The sequence below is a fragment of the Vicia villosa genome, linkage group LG5 (assembly GCF_029867415.1).
Source record: "Vicia villosa cultivar HV-30 ecotype Madison, WI linkage group LG5, Vvil1.0, whole genome shotgun sequence".
Lineage (NCBI taxonomy): Eukaryota > Viridiplantae > Streptophyta > Magnoliopsida > Fabales > Fabaceae > Vicia > Vicia villosa.
Genome location: NC_081184.1, coordinates 123,050,617 through 123,070,273, shown reverse-complemented (window position 1 = coordinate 123,070,273; position 19,657 = coordinate 123,050,617). Strand labels below are relative to the sequence as shown.

Here is a 19,657-nt window from a genome sequence, read left to right as displayed (position 1 = left end):
CCAGTGTATTCTTTTGTTTGTTTAATTTCCTTGAATAAGCATGTTTCAGATCCCATACGTGCACACTTCGCGACCCTACGATAGAGCCCCATGTAGCAGCCGTGGGATCTTTGTCGATCCAGATCCAAGGGATCTATACGCACAGGTCTACAGTAAACTCACCAGCCATGCCACATTGGATTATTCCAGGTTATTATCCGACGACTCCCGATCACACGCCCCGCCTTTTACGAAGCTAAGTCTCGACTTTCATTTTCTTTCATTTTATTGTTTAAATCTTTATTTGCATTATAAAATGGTTATCAGGGTAAAAACCTCGAAAGTTAATGAACTATTTTACACTCACGCCTAGGGGTGGCAAAACGGGCCCGGCCCGCGGGGAAAGCCTGTTTTACCCGCACTTTTTCGCGGGGCGGGACAAGGTTTTAGGCCCGCTCTCTTTAATGTGTCCGCCCCGCCCCGCCCCGTTTTTTGGTGGGCTTTTGCGGGCATTTGTTTTTTCATAGAATTTTACTATTTTTAGGCCTAAAAAGCCGAATACCCGCGGGCTTTCCCCGCCCCGCCCTCACTTTTTTGCGGGGCGGGGCAAGGTTTTAGACCCACACTCTTAAAAAAGCCCACCCCGCCCCGCCCCGTTTTTTCGCGGGCTTTTGCGGGGCGGGCTTAAACGGGGCGGGCATGCCCGTTTGCCATCCCTACTCACGCCCTTGCCTTTGCCATTTTTCAGGGTTAACCCCGAGGTTTCCTCCGACCGCCAACCATATCAGATCAAATTCAAAGCTAAGTGCCTATTTATTTATTTATTTATTTATTTTAATTTCTTTTATCCTCCTATTTTTTAGGGTTAGCCATGTTTGCCTCCGAACCGATAATGCACTCACCCTACTATTGCTTCTTATTTTTCCCACCTTTCAGGGTTTGCCAAATGCCAAAGCTTCGAATAGTCGGTAACCCTAAACCCTGATCTTAATTATTACTTGTGTTAGACCTATAGCATTATTATCCCGCTGGTTTCAATTTCCCTTCCCCCCGCTGGTTTCAATTTCCCTTTCCCCATTATTATTTCAATTGTTAATATTAACTGCCGTGGTTAGTAATTCTAGGGAGTGCAAGCCTGTAATCAACTTAGAATAATTAATTATAAGATAAATAACTGAATCAAATCACGTGATTGTTGCACCCACGCACACTTTTGGGGTAACCTCTTGGTTGCATGTTGCCTTTGTTGCCTTGTGCTTTTGCAGAATAGCCATGTCCCTCGAATACGAGGATACCTCAGCCATGTTGCCTCGATAAATACAAAGGTCATAAGACCCTAATGATGTTGTCTTCGATACACCAATATGACCTCGACCCTCGGAAGTTGCCTACGAAAAGGCTGAGGTATCCTCTGGCTGCCTACGAAAGGCTATTCTGGTTCTTCCCTCAGACTACCTGCCTCTCTATGGCATGGGACAGTCTTATGGCGAATGAATTCTCGATGACCCTTCAACCTCCAAATGAAAGGCTTTCTGCCCTCTTATGGCATGGATAGACCCTTTCACCCTGAAAGGCTAAAAGAACATTTTTCATCTAACCAGGTAATTGCCCCTAATTGCTTTGCCTTGCTCTAAAAAACTTTTTTTCATATTCTTTCTCATAAACCTTCAAAATGGCTACGCTCATTTACGAGCTAAAGTCCATATTCACTTCTTCTAAAATTCTTCAAAGAGCAAAGCAATTAAGAGCCCATGGAAAACCATGGATGCAAAGGGTGCCTTACACCTTCCCTTTGCATAGTTACCCCCCGAACTCAGTTTTTATTTAAAAGGTTTTTCCTGTTCTTTTAGCCTTTCTGATTTAATTTGGATAAAATAAAAGTCGGTGGCGACTCTTGCTATCCGCAACATTTTTGATAAAAGTCAGTTCACCGTATTACACTATATGCTACAGGAAATATGAATAATAGAAGAACAATAACACATAGAAAAATGTAGTGCTAAAATGGCATATATTGAATACCTAAATTTCCAAAATGGCACTGTCCTTAATACAATAATTATAAAAGCATGAAAAGTACCTGCAAGGGAGTAAGGGATTAATACCTGAGAAAGCCAAATAGAACTTTTCCCCTCTTGCATCAGAGGCTCAGGAACATAAGTATGACTATCTTTGAGGATGTGATCGTTGAGTTTGGAAGCAGGCGGGACCTGTGGTTGGCATCTTGTAAGTGAGCCGAAAGCCATTGTTGTTCGTTAGAAGTTGTGAGTGGAAAATAGAGGCTTTGTTAAAGGAACAAAGAGCAAAAGTTACAGAGAAGTTCAAAAATCTTTTCCAGGGTTCTGAAGAAGAAGAAAGTAGTGAAAGGAAAAATAAATGAGGAAAGGGTGTATATATATCCACAAGGAAAAACCTTTTCAATGTCTCTCTAAAATAATTTAGACAAGTGGCGTCTTAAAAAGAACAAGTGGCATTTGTTTTTTTTGAAAAAAATTAAAATTAAATGATGTTTTTGATATCATTTACTTTAATGAGTCATGGTTGTCCTAGGAAATCACAGCAATGATGACAATATGCACACACCTTTATGACGTGACGGATTGGTGAAAAGTGGTCATGATGATTATGACGTGTGCAAACTATCTTGAACAATGTCAAACAGTTATTAAAAACACCATCTTTATTTCATCTCTTACATATAACTGAAAGCGGCCTTTTGGAGGGGCATTTGCTAGCCTGTAAATACTAGCTAAAGGATTCAAAAGAGAATGATGATAGCCACGTTTGAAAAATAAATAAGTATGAAAAGACTCAACTTTTAACACAATAATCAAGTCGACCATGATAGTTCGACCAACTTGTTAGGTTTGGTTTGGAAGACTCTCAGTAACAGGTGCACAAGATTAAAATCACTCTCTCTTCAATATTTACATAAACGTTTAGAAGAATCTCGAAAAGATTTGCATAAACCATTTCTTCGATAAAATGTCGAGTTCGATAGGTTCATCAGACGTTGAATATTTAGCATTTTTGAGTCTAAGAGTCAGTCAAACTAGGGATGTCTCGAAAACACTATAGAAGTCAAGCAGAAACTCTCGAAAGAAGCTATTAAGCGGTTTAAAGGATTTTATCAGGATGATAGTAGGTTTGCAATAGTTTATACATTGAAGACGCGTGGAAGCAAACTGGAAGTCTGAAGCACATGTAAGGGGATACGTGTCAAGTTCCCCGAAAATAATCGTTGTCGACAGTTATCATTGTAATACTATATAAGGTAGGCTCATTCATGTAATCGAGGTCGCAAAGTTCATCAATTATTCTCTATAGAACTAAAGTATCCAAGTTAGAGAGAAACAATTTCTGAGAAACTGTATGAGTTTGCCTCTTTTTTTCTTCTTTAAGTCTTTTGTATTTGAAGCATTTACTTTAATGACATTTATCATGCTTTTTGTCTATTATCTTCATCCAAAGCTTATTTTAATTACATTTTACATCCAATTTGTCAATATTCAAACATCTAAATTTCAGTCACAAACGTTTTTCATCGTATTTTTCTGCATAAATTGCCCTTGAGATTTTTTCGAGTTTAATCTCGAAAGTGAATCAAACTCGCAATTGTTTACTAAAAATACCAGTAAATACCAGTATGGTCTTGACTTTTTTAGATTTTCTTTAATTAATGTATGACTTTTTAATTTCATTTCACTTTAATACAATTTGAATTTACTTTAATATAACTTGGCCTCAAAAAATTATAATGTTGGGACAATGATGTTGCACTGAAATGATTCAAGGAATATTTCGAAGATGTATTTTTGGATCCAGCCAAATAACTTACAGGTTGTATTTGGGGACATATCTTGTTCAAAATGGGGGTGAATATCATAATATCACATTCTCGTGTGATTCTGAGTGCGTCTGAATATGAATCTCCGAACGCATAAAGAACATTTTTAAATTTTTAAAGGTGTGAGATACACATATAAAAATGGAAAGAGTATTTTCCAAAAAAAGTAATATTATGTCTTAACTTGACAAATAAAAAAAATTGTAAAGATAAACTACCAAACTAATATAAAGAAATAAAAATGTGCTAATTATATTTTACATTTTCTAAGATAACATGAGTTAGTTGCAATTCTGTTGTCAACTGAATATCCATCCCACAACTCAGTCAAGGAAGAGTTTTCTCTCATATTTAAATCTAGGGAAAAAACTATCTATCATGTGATAGGAATAATAAATGAGTAACTTCAAATATATAGAATTATAGTAACAAATTTTACTTTTATTTATTTGAATTGTCTTATTTAATTACTATTTTTATGTATTTGTATTATTTCACTTTTTTTAATAAAACATCATGTTTTTTAACATATTTTATTTTCAATACGTTAATTTCCTAAATTTATACAAGTTCTCTAAATTAAATTTATTTCTATTTTTTAACCAACAATAAAAAAATCATATTAAAAAAATGTGTTAAAGAATGAGTATTTTTTGCTTATATGCTTAAAATCTATGCTATTGAGGTTTGAACTGTAAACTGTGGTACTAGTTGGGACAAAAGGGTACTCATTTTGGCTAAATCCACGCGAGCAATTGATTGATTCAAAGCTTAAAAGCGCGCGAGCGAGGGTTTCGTTTTGTTCAGAATCAAGACTCAACAACAGTATTCAATTCACCATGAAAGAGCTCTGTAGAAATTTCCAGCGAGGCAGGTTATTCCTCTTCTTCTTCTTAATACTGTGTTGTTCGTGTTCCATTCTTGTAACAAAATCGATTATCAGCTTATGCGTACAAATAATCTGAATTGGTGTTTGTTTGTTGTTTATGCTTCAGTTGTACTTATGGAGAAAGGTGTAGATTTCTTCATCAACAACCAAATCAACAGCAGCGTAAATCTAATGCTTTTGGAGGACAGACCAATTCATATCAACAACCCAATAAAAACCCTTTTGGATTTGGGTCTGCTGCTGCCTCTGCCCCTAACCAACAGCAAAAGAACAATCCTTTTGGTTTTGGATCACAGAATGCCTCCCAGTCAAATGGGGCCCCCAAATCAAACCAATTCCAGGTTCTTACTCTTTCCATATGCATGTTTTCAGTTAGGTATTTGAGAGTTATGTCATGAATGCTTACATTCAATTAGCTATTTGTGTTTGGATATAGAGCTATTTTAGTTGTCAATGTTTGTTTTAAAAGTGGAAGTAGGATTTGGAGGTGGATATGAATCAAAGAGGGAACAATTGCATAAGCTATTTTCATAAGTTACCTCAAAGAGCTTATTCAAAATATGCTGTTTTTGGCAATAGTCTCAAGTAGGAGGTATAGGGTTTGATTTGATGCCAAGAAAGTAACATAACCCTTTACTTACTAACATTTGTCTATAAAATAAAGAAGTTATCTTTCCGGCTAGTGAAAAGCCATAAGCTATTGATATGAGCTCGTCTAAACACATTGCATAAATGCGTTTGTCATTAGATAAGCTTAAATAAACAATTTCAAATGTCCCCTGGTATAAACATTATTTCATATTGGAAAAGAAAATGGATGGTAGGTAGCCTTCGATGATAAGAGAGATAGCGGTATTTGCAAGGTTAACACTCTAACGCTCAAGTTAGTGTTTGAAAGAGGTGGAACTATGCAAGTGTTTAATGAGAGTAATACCTGACCGTGACTCAGGGCCACACTTATAGAGGAGACGGTTAGAATCGTTCCCGGTTGGCCCGGCGTGGATTGCAGGAGACAGTTCGAACCGTACTCTTGTGTGATGTCTCAAAGTGAAGGGACAATTGTTCGTCATATGTTGTGCGCTTCAGTTGTATTGGACCGGTCTTATTGAGCCTTTGGCCAGCCTGACACATTGTGACGTTTTTTTTTTTAAATGTTGGCCATTATCATGCATGAAAATATCGTTGATACTCTTCAATATTTAAGGAGTACCTTTTATGACATTCTCATTTTTATGTTTGGTTTCACCTTCCTTGTTAATATAGTTATTTGATTATTTATTTTAGTATTGATGATTTACTTCTGAATCAGCCTTTTGAAAACAAATGGAGTCGAACATCATCCAAACCCCAGAATGGCACTCAACGTGCCTCTGATAACAATTCCCAAACAGTGAATCATAAGTAAGTACTGATCAGTCCATTACTCTTACTCATCTCTCATCAAACATAGACATTTTTCTTTATGTTAACATATGGGTGAAAATAATGCCACCTATATGTTGGATATACACCATTTTAACTCAGAATAGATAACAGGTCTAACCACCTACACTGTGCATAACATAACACAGACTCATGGTGCTTAGGGTTTTGCCTTTGATTTGAAGATGCAAATATTCCAATATGTTGCGTATGCACTACCTTTGTTTCAGCTAAAGTGCACACCATGTTTTTATGTAATTTGTTAGTGAGTGACTAAAATGTGTGTTACACTGCTTTCTCAATTAAATAAACATGCAAAATTAAAGTTAGTGGTATTATTTTGTTTTCCTTCACCATTGTGGTCTTTTTTCAGTTTTAACCTGGCTATCTGCTTTTGTTATCTGATTATATTTCCTTTTTTGTATTAAATAAGTCTCAATATGATGATTTTATTTCCACGCTCCCTATCAATGTTTGTGGCCCTTGCTTTTTTTTAATAAAAATTTTGCACTTTGCATTGGGTTTACTTCTTTAAGAAAGTTATATATTTCGCTAAAGCTTGGTTGATTTAATTGAAGATGCACAGATCCTGAGGTTTGCAAGCGCCAGATTGCAGAAGATTTTGAGCAAGAGAAACCACTTTGGATACTTACATGCTATGGTCATTGCAAAGGGTAAAATTTTCTACTAAGGGTTTATAAACATTAATCAAATTTGTTTTTGATACTATATATAATATGTTTCTTAATCATGGAGGAACTCATTGTGTAGTTGTCTACTATCTAATAAAGTCACAAACCATGTAGGCAAAGATCCATATTCCTCAAAACCTGTGAAGTCGACTATGTTACAAAAGATGTCAACTATTTTCGCATCTATTATTCACATCTAACAACCATTAAACCACTAACCATTATACATTTCCTCAAGCTCATATCCTTGAAAACCTTTTCCAAAGTTGCTGTCCAAAAGATGAAAGATGCTTTAATGGGGACCGATTTCATTTGCATTATAAAGCCAAGTGATTGGAATTTGCATGGAGTGTTCACACACACAGTCTCATTTTTTATTCAAACTCTAGCAATCTTTAGTGAAGCCTCCTTAGTTACTTATGAGTTATGGCACTGCCCAGTCAGTTAACTGTTTGGAATACAGCAACAACAACCAAGCCTTATCCCACTAAGTAGAGTCGGCTACATGGATTGAATCCCGCCATAACGTTTTATCCAAGACCATGTTTGGAAGGAGTAAAAACATCATCTCAAGGAATTCTGTGTACCAAATTCTATACCAAAAAAGAGATCCTAATCTACTTTGCATTCTTGAAAGAGAAATTACTTCAAATAATCTTAGCCAATGAACTAATAATAAAGCTAAGTATCGTGATTGATTTTGACTCTTTTTTATCCAGTGCTCCTTGTGACATTATTGGAGATATTAGCTATGAAGAATTACGAGCATTGGCATACGAGGATGCTAAGAATGGAATGAGTTTGCCATTAATTGTAAGAAATTTGATCTAATGTACCTACATTTTTGTTATGATACTAAGATTGTATTGCTTTGTTGCAATTTTTTATTCCCTTTTGTATTTCCACCCCCCTCTGGTGGATACCTTATTCCCTATCTATACATGTGATTTATTTTTCTTTAATCTTTTTTTTCTCTATTGAAGAAAAGCCTCTTTTTTTTTTTTTTATACTAACCTTTGGAACTACAAGGTAATTGTTATGTTCCTGCAATTGTCTTCTCTGGTGTAACTTTAAAATATGTTGTTACAGGTTGAAAAAGAGAGAAACATACTGAAATCAAAGTTGGTTGAGTTTGACAAACTACTTTCCGAACCCTACAAAATGCCTCTGAATTCTTCTCTTGACATTCAAAAGTACCAATCTAATGGAGGCAATGTAAATGCATTTTCACAAGCTACTCAAAATAATAGTCCTTTATCAGTCTCAAGCTTTAGCCAACTGGGTGCTTCACTGAACACTGGTTTTGAAAGGTAACACCGACATGATTTGGAACATTATCTACATTTTCAATTGTGTGTAGTAAAAAAAATGACCTGAAGCAAGAAATATCCAATTTTTAGCTAACAGGGAATGCAAAGAGCTTCTTAAGTAGTATATGGTTTGATAAGATATTGACGAGGCTTAATGTTTTCTGACCTAGTTTCTTCAGTTGGCTACATCACACCTCTACATAATTTCCTTTTTCTAAAACTGCTATCTACTATTTGTTTTTGTTTGGAATCATGGCGTGATTGTCAGGAAGAGAGTCGTGAAAGACATGAATCTTTCTATTATTATGGCTTAAGGTTTTAGTTACGGAAATTTTAATACAGACTAGTTGAATATCCTTACAAGTTCTGTAGAATGGCCTAGGTCATAAGAGTTTGGTGCCTGACATACCTCTACTGGGTTATGATGGTTTTTTTTTTTGTTTGGCATTGAAGGATTAAAAAAACAGTTTATGGCTTTATGCTATAATGGATAGGATGCAAGTCTCCAATCGTTCTTTTATTTTATATTCTCGTGATTTTTATTTGTATGTCTGCTCTTGGTATATAAATGGTAATCTGTGTGTAACTTATTAGGCCCTCTGCACCACTAGTGACCCCTCCAGCGCAGCCTAATTCCTTTGGAAGTGGAGGTATTTGTTTCGCAAAATGTCTATAACTAGTACTATGACTACATTTATCTTCTATTTTCCCTGTTTGATCATCGATGCTGTGATGAATTGCAGGAAACCTTTTCACATCCAACACAGGAAACCTATTCGGCAGTGTAATCTCGGGTGCTCAAAACAACACAGGAAACTCTTTCACATCCAACACAGGAAACCTATTCAGCAGTGGAATCTCAGGTGCTCAAAACAACACCGGAAACGCTTTCACATCCAACACAGGAAACATATTTGGCAGTGGAGTCTCAAGTGCTCAAAACAACAACCCCTTTTCTACTCCAGCGACAATGTTTCCAGGATCAACTTCTCAATTCCAACAACCATCTATTGCGTTCAATAACACTAGCTCCGCCACAATGCTTCAGACAGCATCATCAGATGTTCAGTTGTAAGTCACTCACTGATCACATTAGTTTAAAAGTCTGCAAAAGTAGTTGTGACAATTTAATCAAATTCCAACTTCATTCATTACTCAACCAAAAATAGTACTACTACTGCATTACTTGGCTCGATACAACTTTTTCAGCGAAGATGGAGTTCAATTAATATAACATAGATCTCATAACCCAGCCCCTTGATCTTTTGTGTTTTCAGCCTATTGCATCTTAAAATTAGTTATGCACTTTCAATTTGAGAAAATCTCTCGACACTCTTCTGTAATTCGTTTTGTATCAACTCATAATTGATACTCTTTATTCAATTAATATGGCAAGTTCATTCTAATTTCCCTATAAAGTAGAAGACCCAATTGCACCAGTTGTGAATGTTATAATCGGGACATAATTGGATCCATAGTTCAGTGATAAAATCATTTTTGTATAGCCATATGCCACTGTTTATAGATTAGGAAGATTTCAACATTGGTAGTGATGCTTAAAGCAGATTAGTCTTTTGTTTCCTTAAATTATTTCAGCAGAGGCTTCAACTTTTGTGTATAAGAACCTTTTTGAAAACTACACCTTTATTACTGCACTAACTTTCCGAGGTTATCTTTATAGAACTTTTAAACTAGCTTCATGTGCAAGTTACAAATACTTCTGCTTGAATCTTATGGTCATCTATTCTTGCAGAAATACATCCCAAGTGGAGAATGCGTCTGTAGATGACAGTATCTGGTTAAAAGAAAAATGGAATCCTGGAGAGGTAATAGTCTTTCATGTGCTAAATACACAAGTCTTCATCTCGGAGCACTGAAATTTGGCAGATACAGGCTTACTTTTGTTGACTATGTATTTTAATGTTCAAATGTTGGGGATATTTTCCTAAGTGGTTTGTGAGATTAATGCTAACATTTTTATTTGTTTCATATATCTTTTAATTTGACAGATTCCTGAAGAAGCTCCTCCAGACAGATTTATTCGGTAGAGATCTCTGTACTGCCATGGGATACAGAGCAATTTTGTTGCGATCGCATCTGACATTTTCCAGCTCAAATTTACCAAATGTGTTCTAATTATGATTTGTACATATCTCTAGTTTCTAAAAATGATCGTTGGATGAAAATTGTGTTGACATGATCACACACACATGATGTCAAGCCATCACACTTTCTGCCAGTTTATTATATAGTGTTTCTAAAGGTGAAACACACCATTCAGGTGTTAAGAATTATGGGCTGTTTACTGGGTTTCATCTTTTAATATACATATAAGTCAACATTTAAAAACAAATTCTTGAGAAACATACGTGAGTTGTGTAAGTCCCACATAACTTGGAATTGTGGAGGTTAACAAATTGGAGATGAAAGTTGCGAGTGTATTGATATTTTTTGTAATTCCATTTCACTTCAATTTTCTTGGCTTGTGTTGGTAGATTCACTAACTCTAATGTTTTATTCTTCTCGATTACTCTATCTCATGTTTCATGGCTTATATCCATTTTACATCATTAACAAATTTCTTATAATTTGTGAGGTCATTATTTGACATGAATAAAACCACCAGGCCTCTTGTTCTTCTTCTTTAGGAAGACCCTCACCACTCTCGTAGTCTTGCAGCCTATTAGGTTCTCTTATTTCTCTTGGTTGTTTCTCATGTTGTAATGTATGCTCATAGTTTCCAGCATCACTCACTTATGTTTCTATATCTGATTCTTCATCAGAATCCTCCATGTCACTATCATTGTTACCCTAATCAAGAGTTTTTTTTTTTCTTCTAAATTTACGTTCCAATTCCTTTTTTATTCTTCTCTAAATATGACATCCTTGATTACTGTGATTTTCTTCAATTGTGGATCATACAACCTGCAAGCCTTTGATTTGTCACTCACTCCAATTAATATACATTTGTGACTTCTATCATCAAGCTTAGTTCTCTTCTGCTGAAGTATATGTACGTGTGCAATGGATCCAAACACCATAAAATAGTCAACTCTAGGTTTCACTCCACTCCATCTTTCTTTCGGTACCATTTCCTTTATTGCTTTGGTAAGACTTTTGTTAATCACATGAAGATCTTTTTCATCTCTTTCTCAGTATGTAAGCAGCGCCCCATATTCATAATTGTTCGATTATTTCGTTCGACTACCATATTTTGTTGTGGTGTGAAAGAAGTTTTTAATTTGCGTTTAATTCCATTCTCTATGCATAATTTATTGAACTTGCTTGAGGTGGAATCTCCTTCATTATCTATTTGTAAACAACATATATGTTCCTGAGCTTTTTTCTCAACCAGAATCTTGAAGCATTTGAATATCTCAAATGTTTCACCTTTTTTTGCCAGAAAATAAATTCAAGTTTTGCGAGAGTAGCCATATACATACACTAAAAAATATCTCTTACCACTATGAAAGATTAGAGTGATTGGATCACACAGATATGCATGCACCATGCACCGATTCAAGTTTTTTTATGCTCTGCAATGACTTTTCTTGATATTTTGTCTCAGTTTTGCTTGCCAATATTAGAGCTTCCCTAAACTTTGGTAGCCCCTTCACCATTTGTTTCTTCTGCATAGCAACAATGAACTTATGATTTACATGTTCATACCTTTTATGCCATTGGTTCTCCTAGTTCTCCTCCCCAGCCTTTTCATGGAAACAGTTTTAATGTAGAATGAATCAAAAACATCAGATTTAGAGTTATGTTGTCTGCAATTTTCCCTCTCTAATGGTGATAAATTTTGCATGCACCTTCTTTTATTATGATTACCAAACGTCTTTCTTGAAGTTGACCTATGCTTGATAAATTGTTGGTTAAGTCTGGCACAAAGTAAACATCACTCACATTTTGAATGTTCCACTTCAAACATTACACTTCCTTTTCCCATTAGAGACATTCTTGAGTTATTTTCCAATCTAATAGTACAAATGAAACTTTCATCTAATTCTACAAACAACCTTTAATTTTCTGTCATGTGATTTGAGCAACCAGAATTGAGAAACCATATCCGTTTGTCTTTAATATCTTGAACTTTGACATGAGCCATCAGGAGTAACTCCTCTTCCTCGTCAAACTCAACATAGTTTGCTTCCTTTTATAGACTTGGACATTCAAATTGGTAGTGCCCTTGTTTTTTATACTGATGACATACAATAGCACTTCTATTTACAAATGATTTTGTTCTTCCCCGTCACTTAACATAGTTGTTACTTCCTCTTTGAAAATGGCTTCTTCCTCTCCCACGTCCATAATGTGTGTCATGCTCAACTTGCAGAACTTGTTCTTCACTATGCTTCTCTCTTACTTTTTGCTCATGAATAAGTAGAAAACTTTACAACTCATCCACAATTAGAAGATCAGTGTCCTTAGACTCTTCAATTGAGCATACAACAAAGTTGGAGATTTTTGTCAGAGATTTAAGTATCTTTTCAACGATTTTCACTTCGTTCATATTCTCCCCACAATTACTCATGCATTTGTTGTTTTCCAAAATAATCATTCACTGACTCACGTTTCACCCTAGTTCTTCCATAGTACCTGACTTTCACGTATTTCCACAATTTTTGGCTGTTTCTTTTGGATAATCATTTTGAAGATAGGTCTGTTTCTTTTGGATAATCATTTTGAAGATAGGTCTGTCAATTTCCTAAAATAGATAGTTCTTTACTTTCAAATCTTTGAGTTTTTCTTCATTCGATGTTTTTTGTTGTGTTGCACTTATGTGTTCATTCTCCTATGGTTCTTTAATTTCAAATTCAGTCACACTTTAGTACTCCTTTGTTCAAAGTAGATTCTCCAAGATCAAATTTCAATGATCATAGTCTTCATCAAACTTAGGCGCACTTGGTGCGGTGAAATTGCTTGATTCAACCATTTTACTTCTTTCACTCACTCTAGTGTTTTTCCTCTCAAACACTCTTGTTTACTCACCAATATCGGGTCCTGTGATGGAGCTCTAATACCAAATGAAGAATTACATAACTTTAACAATATTAATCAAGTGAGATTACTTCTTATTCTTACTAAATGAAAATATGATGGCTTTATGCAAGCCTTACAAATTAAATAACAAACTATAATAACTCATAACAGTTATTCAACTTTCCTAAAGAATAGCTTATTAAACTTAACTAAATTAACATTTCTATTTATAACAAAGACTAAATCTTAGTAAATATACCAACCCAAATCTTAGTAAATATACCAACCCAAATGCCCACCATTTAAGTACTTCGTTACAATATAGAACATTTAATTTATTGGTACTGTAAAGAGGCATATTAAAAAACAAAGAAAATATGTTACAAGAAGTCAATCTCTTAAACAAATTTGAGAGACCTCAAGAGATTAATATCTTCAATTGTGTGCATGGATGCTTCAGTTTTCAAAAAAAAAAAATATTAGAGAAAAGAAAAAACAGGCTGTTTGCAGACAGACATATTTTAACAAGAAAAAAGTTTCCAAAACTAATCTTAAGAACTGAAGAAGATCAATTTATAATCAAAAGAAAAAAAATACCTTTCACTTACATAATTTTCATTAACATGTAATTCACTTCATATCAAGTATAGATATTTAGATAGAAAATACCAATGTGCCTAATAATAATAATATTGTGGGATGAAGAATGGTCAGAAATCTAAATAATTTAATTGTCATCATAGCTATAGCTATCTTTTTACAATGAAAGTATTTACATGACTTTTGAAATAAATCAAAGGAATAAATTCCTTCTTTCATCTTATGAAAGAATGTTGGAACTCAATGTAAGTTTACAATCTAATTAAACACTGGAAATATGATCAGTACCGACATCAGATCGAACAGTCGATGTATCAAGTTGAAATGCAAAAGATTCAGCCAATTTAACTGCATCTGAAATTCGAAGCCTCGTTCCCTGCTGCGCAACAACAGTGGACGCAACCTTAGCTGCTATTGTACCGATACTTCTCAAATCTGACATGCCTCGTAAAACACCATACAGAATACCAGAAGCATATGCATCACCAGCACCACAGGTATCCACTGGAACACATGGAGAGGGAGGGATGTATACGGCTTCGCCTTTTACACCTATGTAAGAGCCTCTGATACCGTCCGTAACAGATACTAGAGGGACAAACTGACTTAGATACCTTGTAACAGAAACAGTGGTCTCCTTTGCATCAAAATTACAAAGAGCTCTCGCCTCATCAACATTTGCGAAGATTAAATCTGCATAATTTCCTATGATCTCCCTGTTGAATGAACAAGTACAAGTTACATACAAATATATATGTTTGGGATCTAAACACCTTCAAATATCATTCATCTTATTATTTTAAATTTTGGGATTGAATCAACGTACTAATACGATGTATAATTTTGACATTAAGTGGAATTGAATGAACTATTATATGGAAAAACCGAAAGGGGTGTAATAATCTTACCAGAAATGATCAAAATGTCTCTCAATGCAGGAGACATCTGAAGCTGTTACTGCAACCAGAGCACCATTACTCCTAGCTTCCATACATGCTTTTGTTATTGTTTTAATAGTATCGGGAAGTTCAAATAGATAACCTTCAACAACAAGTATGTTGGTCTTAGAAACTGCACTTGCCAAGGAAGTGTCAAAGTTAACGGTTGAAGATGTGCCCTGACAACAGAATACAGAAATATTAGCATTGTTCCCTTCATTAACCTTAATAAAGGTATATAAAATTTGAAATAAGTGCTAAAAATTTCCTAAATAAAATAGCATACAAGTGAATGAAGACAGGGAGGTATAGATTCGAGTGAGAATAAAATCAGCAAGGAAGTATTACTTGTTTTAAAGAAGAGGCATAGCAAAATAATCAATTAGTACTATATTATGGGCACACAATGCACTAAAAGTAAAGTTTAATGTTTCCAGGTTGAATAAAAGCATTTCAAGTCTTCCCTTGTATTCCACGAGAATACCACATTTCTTTCACCAAATAAAATATTCTTCATTAGAATGAGCTAATGACTACCCTAATTTATAGTAATAATATTCTTCATTAGTAGCAAGTCCTGTATAACGAACCAAATTGTATATAGCTAGGAATCCTAGGATTGCACAAAAATCAACAATGTCACAATCTTTTCACAATTTGGTAATAATTTTGCAGCAATCTTGCACGACTTTGCTACCACAGTTCTGCTTAAGATTTGGATCATTGGGGGTGAGATCGTAAAATCCTAAGATTTCAAGATATATATCGAGATTTTGACAATCTTGGAAATAAGTGAATATATATAGTAAATAATGCATCCGCTTAATTGCTTATAGCATACCATTCATGAAATTTGCATGTTAAAAAAGTACAACTTTATAGCAGAAAAACTCATGAAACTTTTAAGCAACTCCTATAGTTGATTGATTTAATCCATTAGTTAAACATGTGTACGTGTTTCTTCTGAAAAAAAGATATTGCTTAAACTAGAAGGAAAAGGGGAAAAAAGAATGAACAAGATATAAATTGTTGTTGATATATCTCCTTAGAAACATCTTGTTACGTACTCCTCAAACCGCAACAAGGAAGTGAAGTGGCAGAAATATATAGTAATAATATTCTTCATTTGTAGTAAATTGAACCTGATATGCAAGCATTGTGCGCTGAGCATCTGGAGTTGTAAGTACTATAACTGTTCCAGTTGTCGCATCCTTGATAGGCACAGACAGAAATTGCACATTTGCTCGGCGTAATTTTTCCCTAAAATTTAAAATAACGAAACTAAATCAGCCCCAACTTTAATCAACCACATCAATATGATCAAAAAAGTGTGCAATAACGAGAGCAAACCTGTAGAAACCACCCAACAGATCACTCGCAACACTGCCGGCCATTGCCACATTTATAGCAGGATCTTGTAGGGAGCGACCTCCAAGCCTTGCGAGGGCAACTAAGGTATTAGAAAGCGATCCACCAGCGGCAGCTTTATAGCTGCAACCATCCATGGCCTGCAAAACTCTACCTCTTTCCTCATGATTTACAAGTCTCCTTGTTCCCTTTTCTAATCCTAAATTCTTCAAGAACTCGTCATCCACTGTGCCAGAAAAGTCTACCTAAAAAATTCCCCAAACAACACACTTATAGATTCATAGCTATCATCAAAATGTATATTGTTTCAATATCTATTTCAACATAATGAGAGTATTCACTATATACTATAGCGCTGTTATAACGAGTATTTGAAAATATTTTGTACTAAATGGCGTATTGCGGAAATTACCATGGCTTGTCCAAGACCTAAGACATCCCATCTTTCAGGGAAAACACAAGAGCTGATAGATTCTTCTTCTTCATCTTCTTCTTCATCGTCTACTTGATGTTCATTACTAGCCCTAGTCCTAATTTGTTGTTCGTCATCTTCTTCTTCATCGTGGCTCCTTTGGCTTATGCTGTCAAACTCATGAGCTCCGCCGAGGCTGGAAAGGGAATGGACTTTGAAGAGACCACGGTGAATGGAAGATGAAGCAGAAACGTGTCTGCGTCTATAGCGGCAGAAACTGAAACGGGCAGTACGAGAATTTGGTAATTGGGGAGGAATTGAATGAGAGGAACAAGAGAGACGAACAAGAGAAAGAGACATAGACATGTTATTGAATGTGATGTTGGTGTGTCTTTGTGTCTGTGAAGAGACACAAAGAAAGAGGAGTTGTGGCTATGGCGAGTAGGGAGGAGAAGGAGGAGGAGATAATATAATTGATAAAAATTGCAGAGGATAAGGAAGAGGGAGGAAGAAAAAAGATGGGATAAGTAAAGTTACGTATTCACCCTTTCAGCCCGGGTCTTACAAATTCTAGAAACGACATTTGAAGTTATTGACCAGACCAGATCAGATCAGACAAGATACGATTAATATTTGAACGGCGTCAACCGGAACACGTCCTATAATCAATTGAGGTTGGATAAATATCATACACTTTTTCAACGTGTTCCTGTTTAATTTGATTTGAGAGAGTATTCATTATCAAGTGGGTGACATTTAACATGCATCACCAAATAAATGGTCTATGATGTTTCTAAAAGGGTTAAATATATGACAACCTCGTGTTAGGGATTCTCATAAATATAGCAACCTTCAACTTTAGTCTGCCGTTAGTTTTCACTAGCGGAGGTTTATCTGACATGCCATGTTTCATGTCACGTCACTCAAAGGTAGAAAAATAATTTAGATAGTAGGGGTTTTAAATTTCTTTATGTTAATCTTACTCCTCTATTCTTTTTCATACATTCCTCTCGCAACCATTTCATCAAACAGTTGGCGTGCACTAAGAAATTCCGTTTTTCCAGCAATATTGTTTCCATAATGAACTTTGTTTTTTCGTCGTAACGAATTGGGTTATCTTTGAAAGCATCTTTTCAAAATAATTTTTTTCTTAAATCGATGAAAATGATAGAATAATAAGTTATGAACAAATGCTTTTTCTTCCACCAACATCTTTGTTGCATTTAACTTTAGCTTGTACTCCCTCCGTCCCACAATGAGTGACTCAAATGGAATAAAATGATGTCCCAAAATGAATGAACCATTTCAATTTCCAATACACTTTTTCCAATTTTACCCTCTAATTAATAAAAAGTTCACAATTCCCAATACATAATAAGGGTACTATAGTAAAAATGATATTTTCTCTCTTACTTTTTTACACTTTTCTTAATCTGTGTGAAATAGTGTGCTGAGTCACTCATTATGGAACGGAGGGAGTAGTATTTAATTTGACTTGTCTAAACAACACAAACACAATTCTAACGAAAAACCCTTAACAAGAGAGTCCTAAACAACGATAGTCATAAATTTGTTGTTGTTGTTTAAACAAATTTATGTGATAGGTTTATTGATGATGTAGTTGTAGTTTTGTTAAGATATTAATTTTTTGAGTTGTTGTTTAATATAAGTTGTTGATGTTATTGTTGTTGTTGTTTAGTTGTTCTACTATCCAAAGTTATGAAAATATATGTGTAGTAGCTTAGTTGTTGTTATTGAGTTTTTGTTTTTTGTGATTCTTTGTACAATTCTCATCATGTTCTGTCGTGTTGAGTTTATTATATTTAATGTCAATTGTTTGTTTCACTAACCCTTCTTTGAACATATAACATATTAAATTGATTTTGAAAATAATCATATAAGAAATTATGTTGTATTTGAAACATATCTTACACTGATTAATATTTTTCTAGCATTCTGCAACTTATCCTTCATTTCATGTTCTCTTATAGTTAAATCTCTCCAATACTTCTAGTTTTCGTTCAACTTTTTTTCATATTTGTTCATTTTCAAAACATCAAATTTTATGCTTTCAAGAATGATTTAGAAGAAAAGGAAGTGTTGAATAAAGAACCTGGGATATTGAAGATATTTTAACCATTAAAGAACGTGAGATGAATGATGAGTTGAAGAATTCTTGAAAAATATTAATCAGTGTAAGTTCTTCTTCAAATATAACATAATTATTCATACAATTATTTTCCTAACCAATTTTGAGAAGGTATATGTTCAGTTAGGGTTTAGTGAGCAAACCACATTAGATTTAATAAACTCAATCGTGTTTTACCTGTCAATTTTATGTCAAAATCGAGGTGAAAGATATTATACCCATTTGTGGAATATCAAAACCGAGGAAAAATATGTTTTTTCCATTTAAGAATTTCAAAAAGGATTTCTCTGGGGATCAAACTCATGACCTTTACACATTACCTGTCAGATGTATTAAAACTGAGAGGTAAAGTGGCGCACTTTTCATGATGCCATTCGCTACCTCGCCTGTGAAACCAAGATAAAACATCTTTTTCAACTAAGATAAAAGGCATTTTTGTTATAGTGTTTGTAATACGTGGTCTTGCCTCGCTACTGTGTACGAGGATGTGGAAGTCTTGACAGGATGTCAATACCATTGGGAACTTATGATTTTTAATGTTTTCTTTGTAATAGGAAACATTTCACTTGGAATAACTAACACATGCCTCTACGCTAGTTGATGATGCCTTTACGCTAGTTGATGATGATGCTTTATTTTCCTTAGAACACTTAAGTACTTCGAATAATTTTTCAAGTAAATCTCGATCGTTGGGGGTGCATAGTGGATCATGTGATCCTTAGTAGATGAGTAGTTTATAAAAGGCATTTGAAGCGACATTTTGACCCCTTTCTGCTTCTTTTTTACATTTTTCTTGTGATTTTCATGTTCTAGTATTTGGTCAAGTTCATAGGTTTTATACGTTGGTACTTGACATGCGTGACTGATCGATCCATATAAATCTAACATTTTTCCTACTATTGCCCCTTTTTCTAAAGTTTCCTAAATAATGGACTTTTGATACCTCTATTTCTTTTTCGAGGGATTTATTTTGTTGTTGGTATTTTCTGTTAGGGGTAATTGTGTTTAAACTTGCTTACTTATCATATCTTGTATGTATTTGGCTTTCCTTCATAAAACTTCAAACTT

General features: G+C 34.7%; 2 protein-coding genes across 2 annotated transcripts; one reads left to right on the top strand and one right to left on the bottom strand.

Annotated features, from left to right (window-relative positions):
* Positions 1 to 4,516: 4,516 nt before the first annotated feature.
* LOC131602306 (zinc finger CCCH domain-containing protein 16-like) lies at positions 4,517 to 10,433 on the top strand. Its single transcript, XM_058874388.1, has 10 exons — positions 4,517 to 4,700; positions 4,822 to 5,056; positions 6,025 to 6,116; positions 6,716 to 6,811; positions 7,549 to 7,642; positions 7,919 to 8,139; positions 8,734 to 8,789; positions 8,883 to 9,210; positions 9,893 to 9,965; positions 10,149 to 10,433. The coding sequence occupies exons 1-10, from the start codon at positions 4,666 to 4,668 to the stop codon at positions 10,185 to 10,187; spliced, it is 1,269 nt and encodes a 422-aa protein (XP_058730371.1). The 5' UTR covers positions 4,517 to 4,665; the 3' UTR covers positions 10,188 to 10,433.
* Positions 10,434 to 13,822: 3,389 nt separating this feature from the next.
* LOC131602305 (uncharacterized) lies at positions 13,823 to 17,046 on the bottom strand. The gene is made up of 5 exons (XM_058874387.1): positions 16,441 to 17,046; positions 16,011 to 16,273; positions 15,803 to 15,920; positions 14,631 to 14,839; positions 13,823 to 14,438 (listed from the first exon to the last, which is right to left on the bottom strand). Exons 1-5 carry the CDS (start codon positions 16,804 to 16,806, stop codon positions 13,985 to 13,987), a joined length of 1,410 nt encoding a protein of 469 aa, XP_058730370.1. The 5' UTR covers positions 16,807 to 17,046; the 3' UTR covers positions 13,823 to 13,984.
* Positions 17,047 to 19,657: the final 2,611 nt, after the last annotated feature.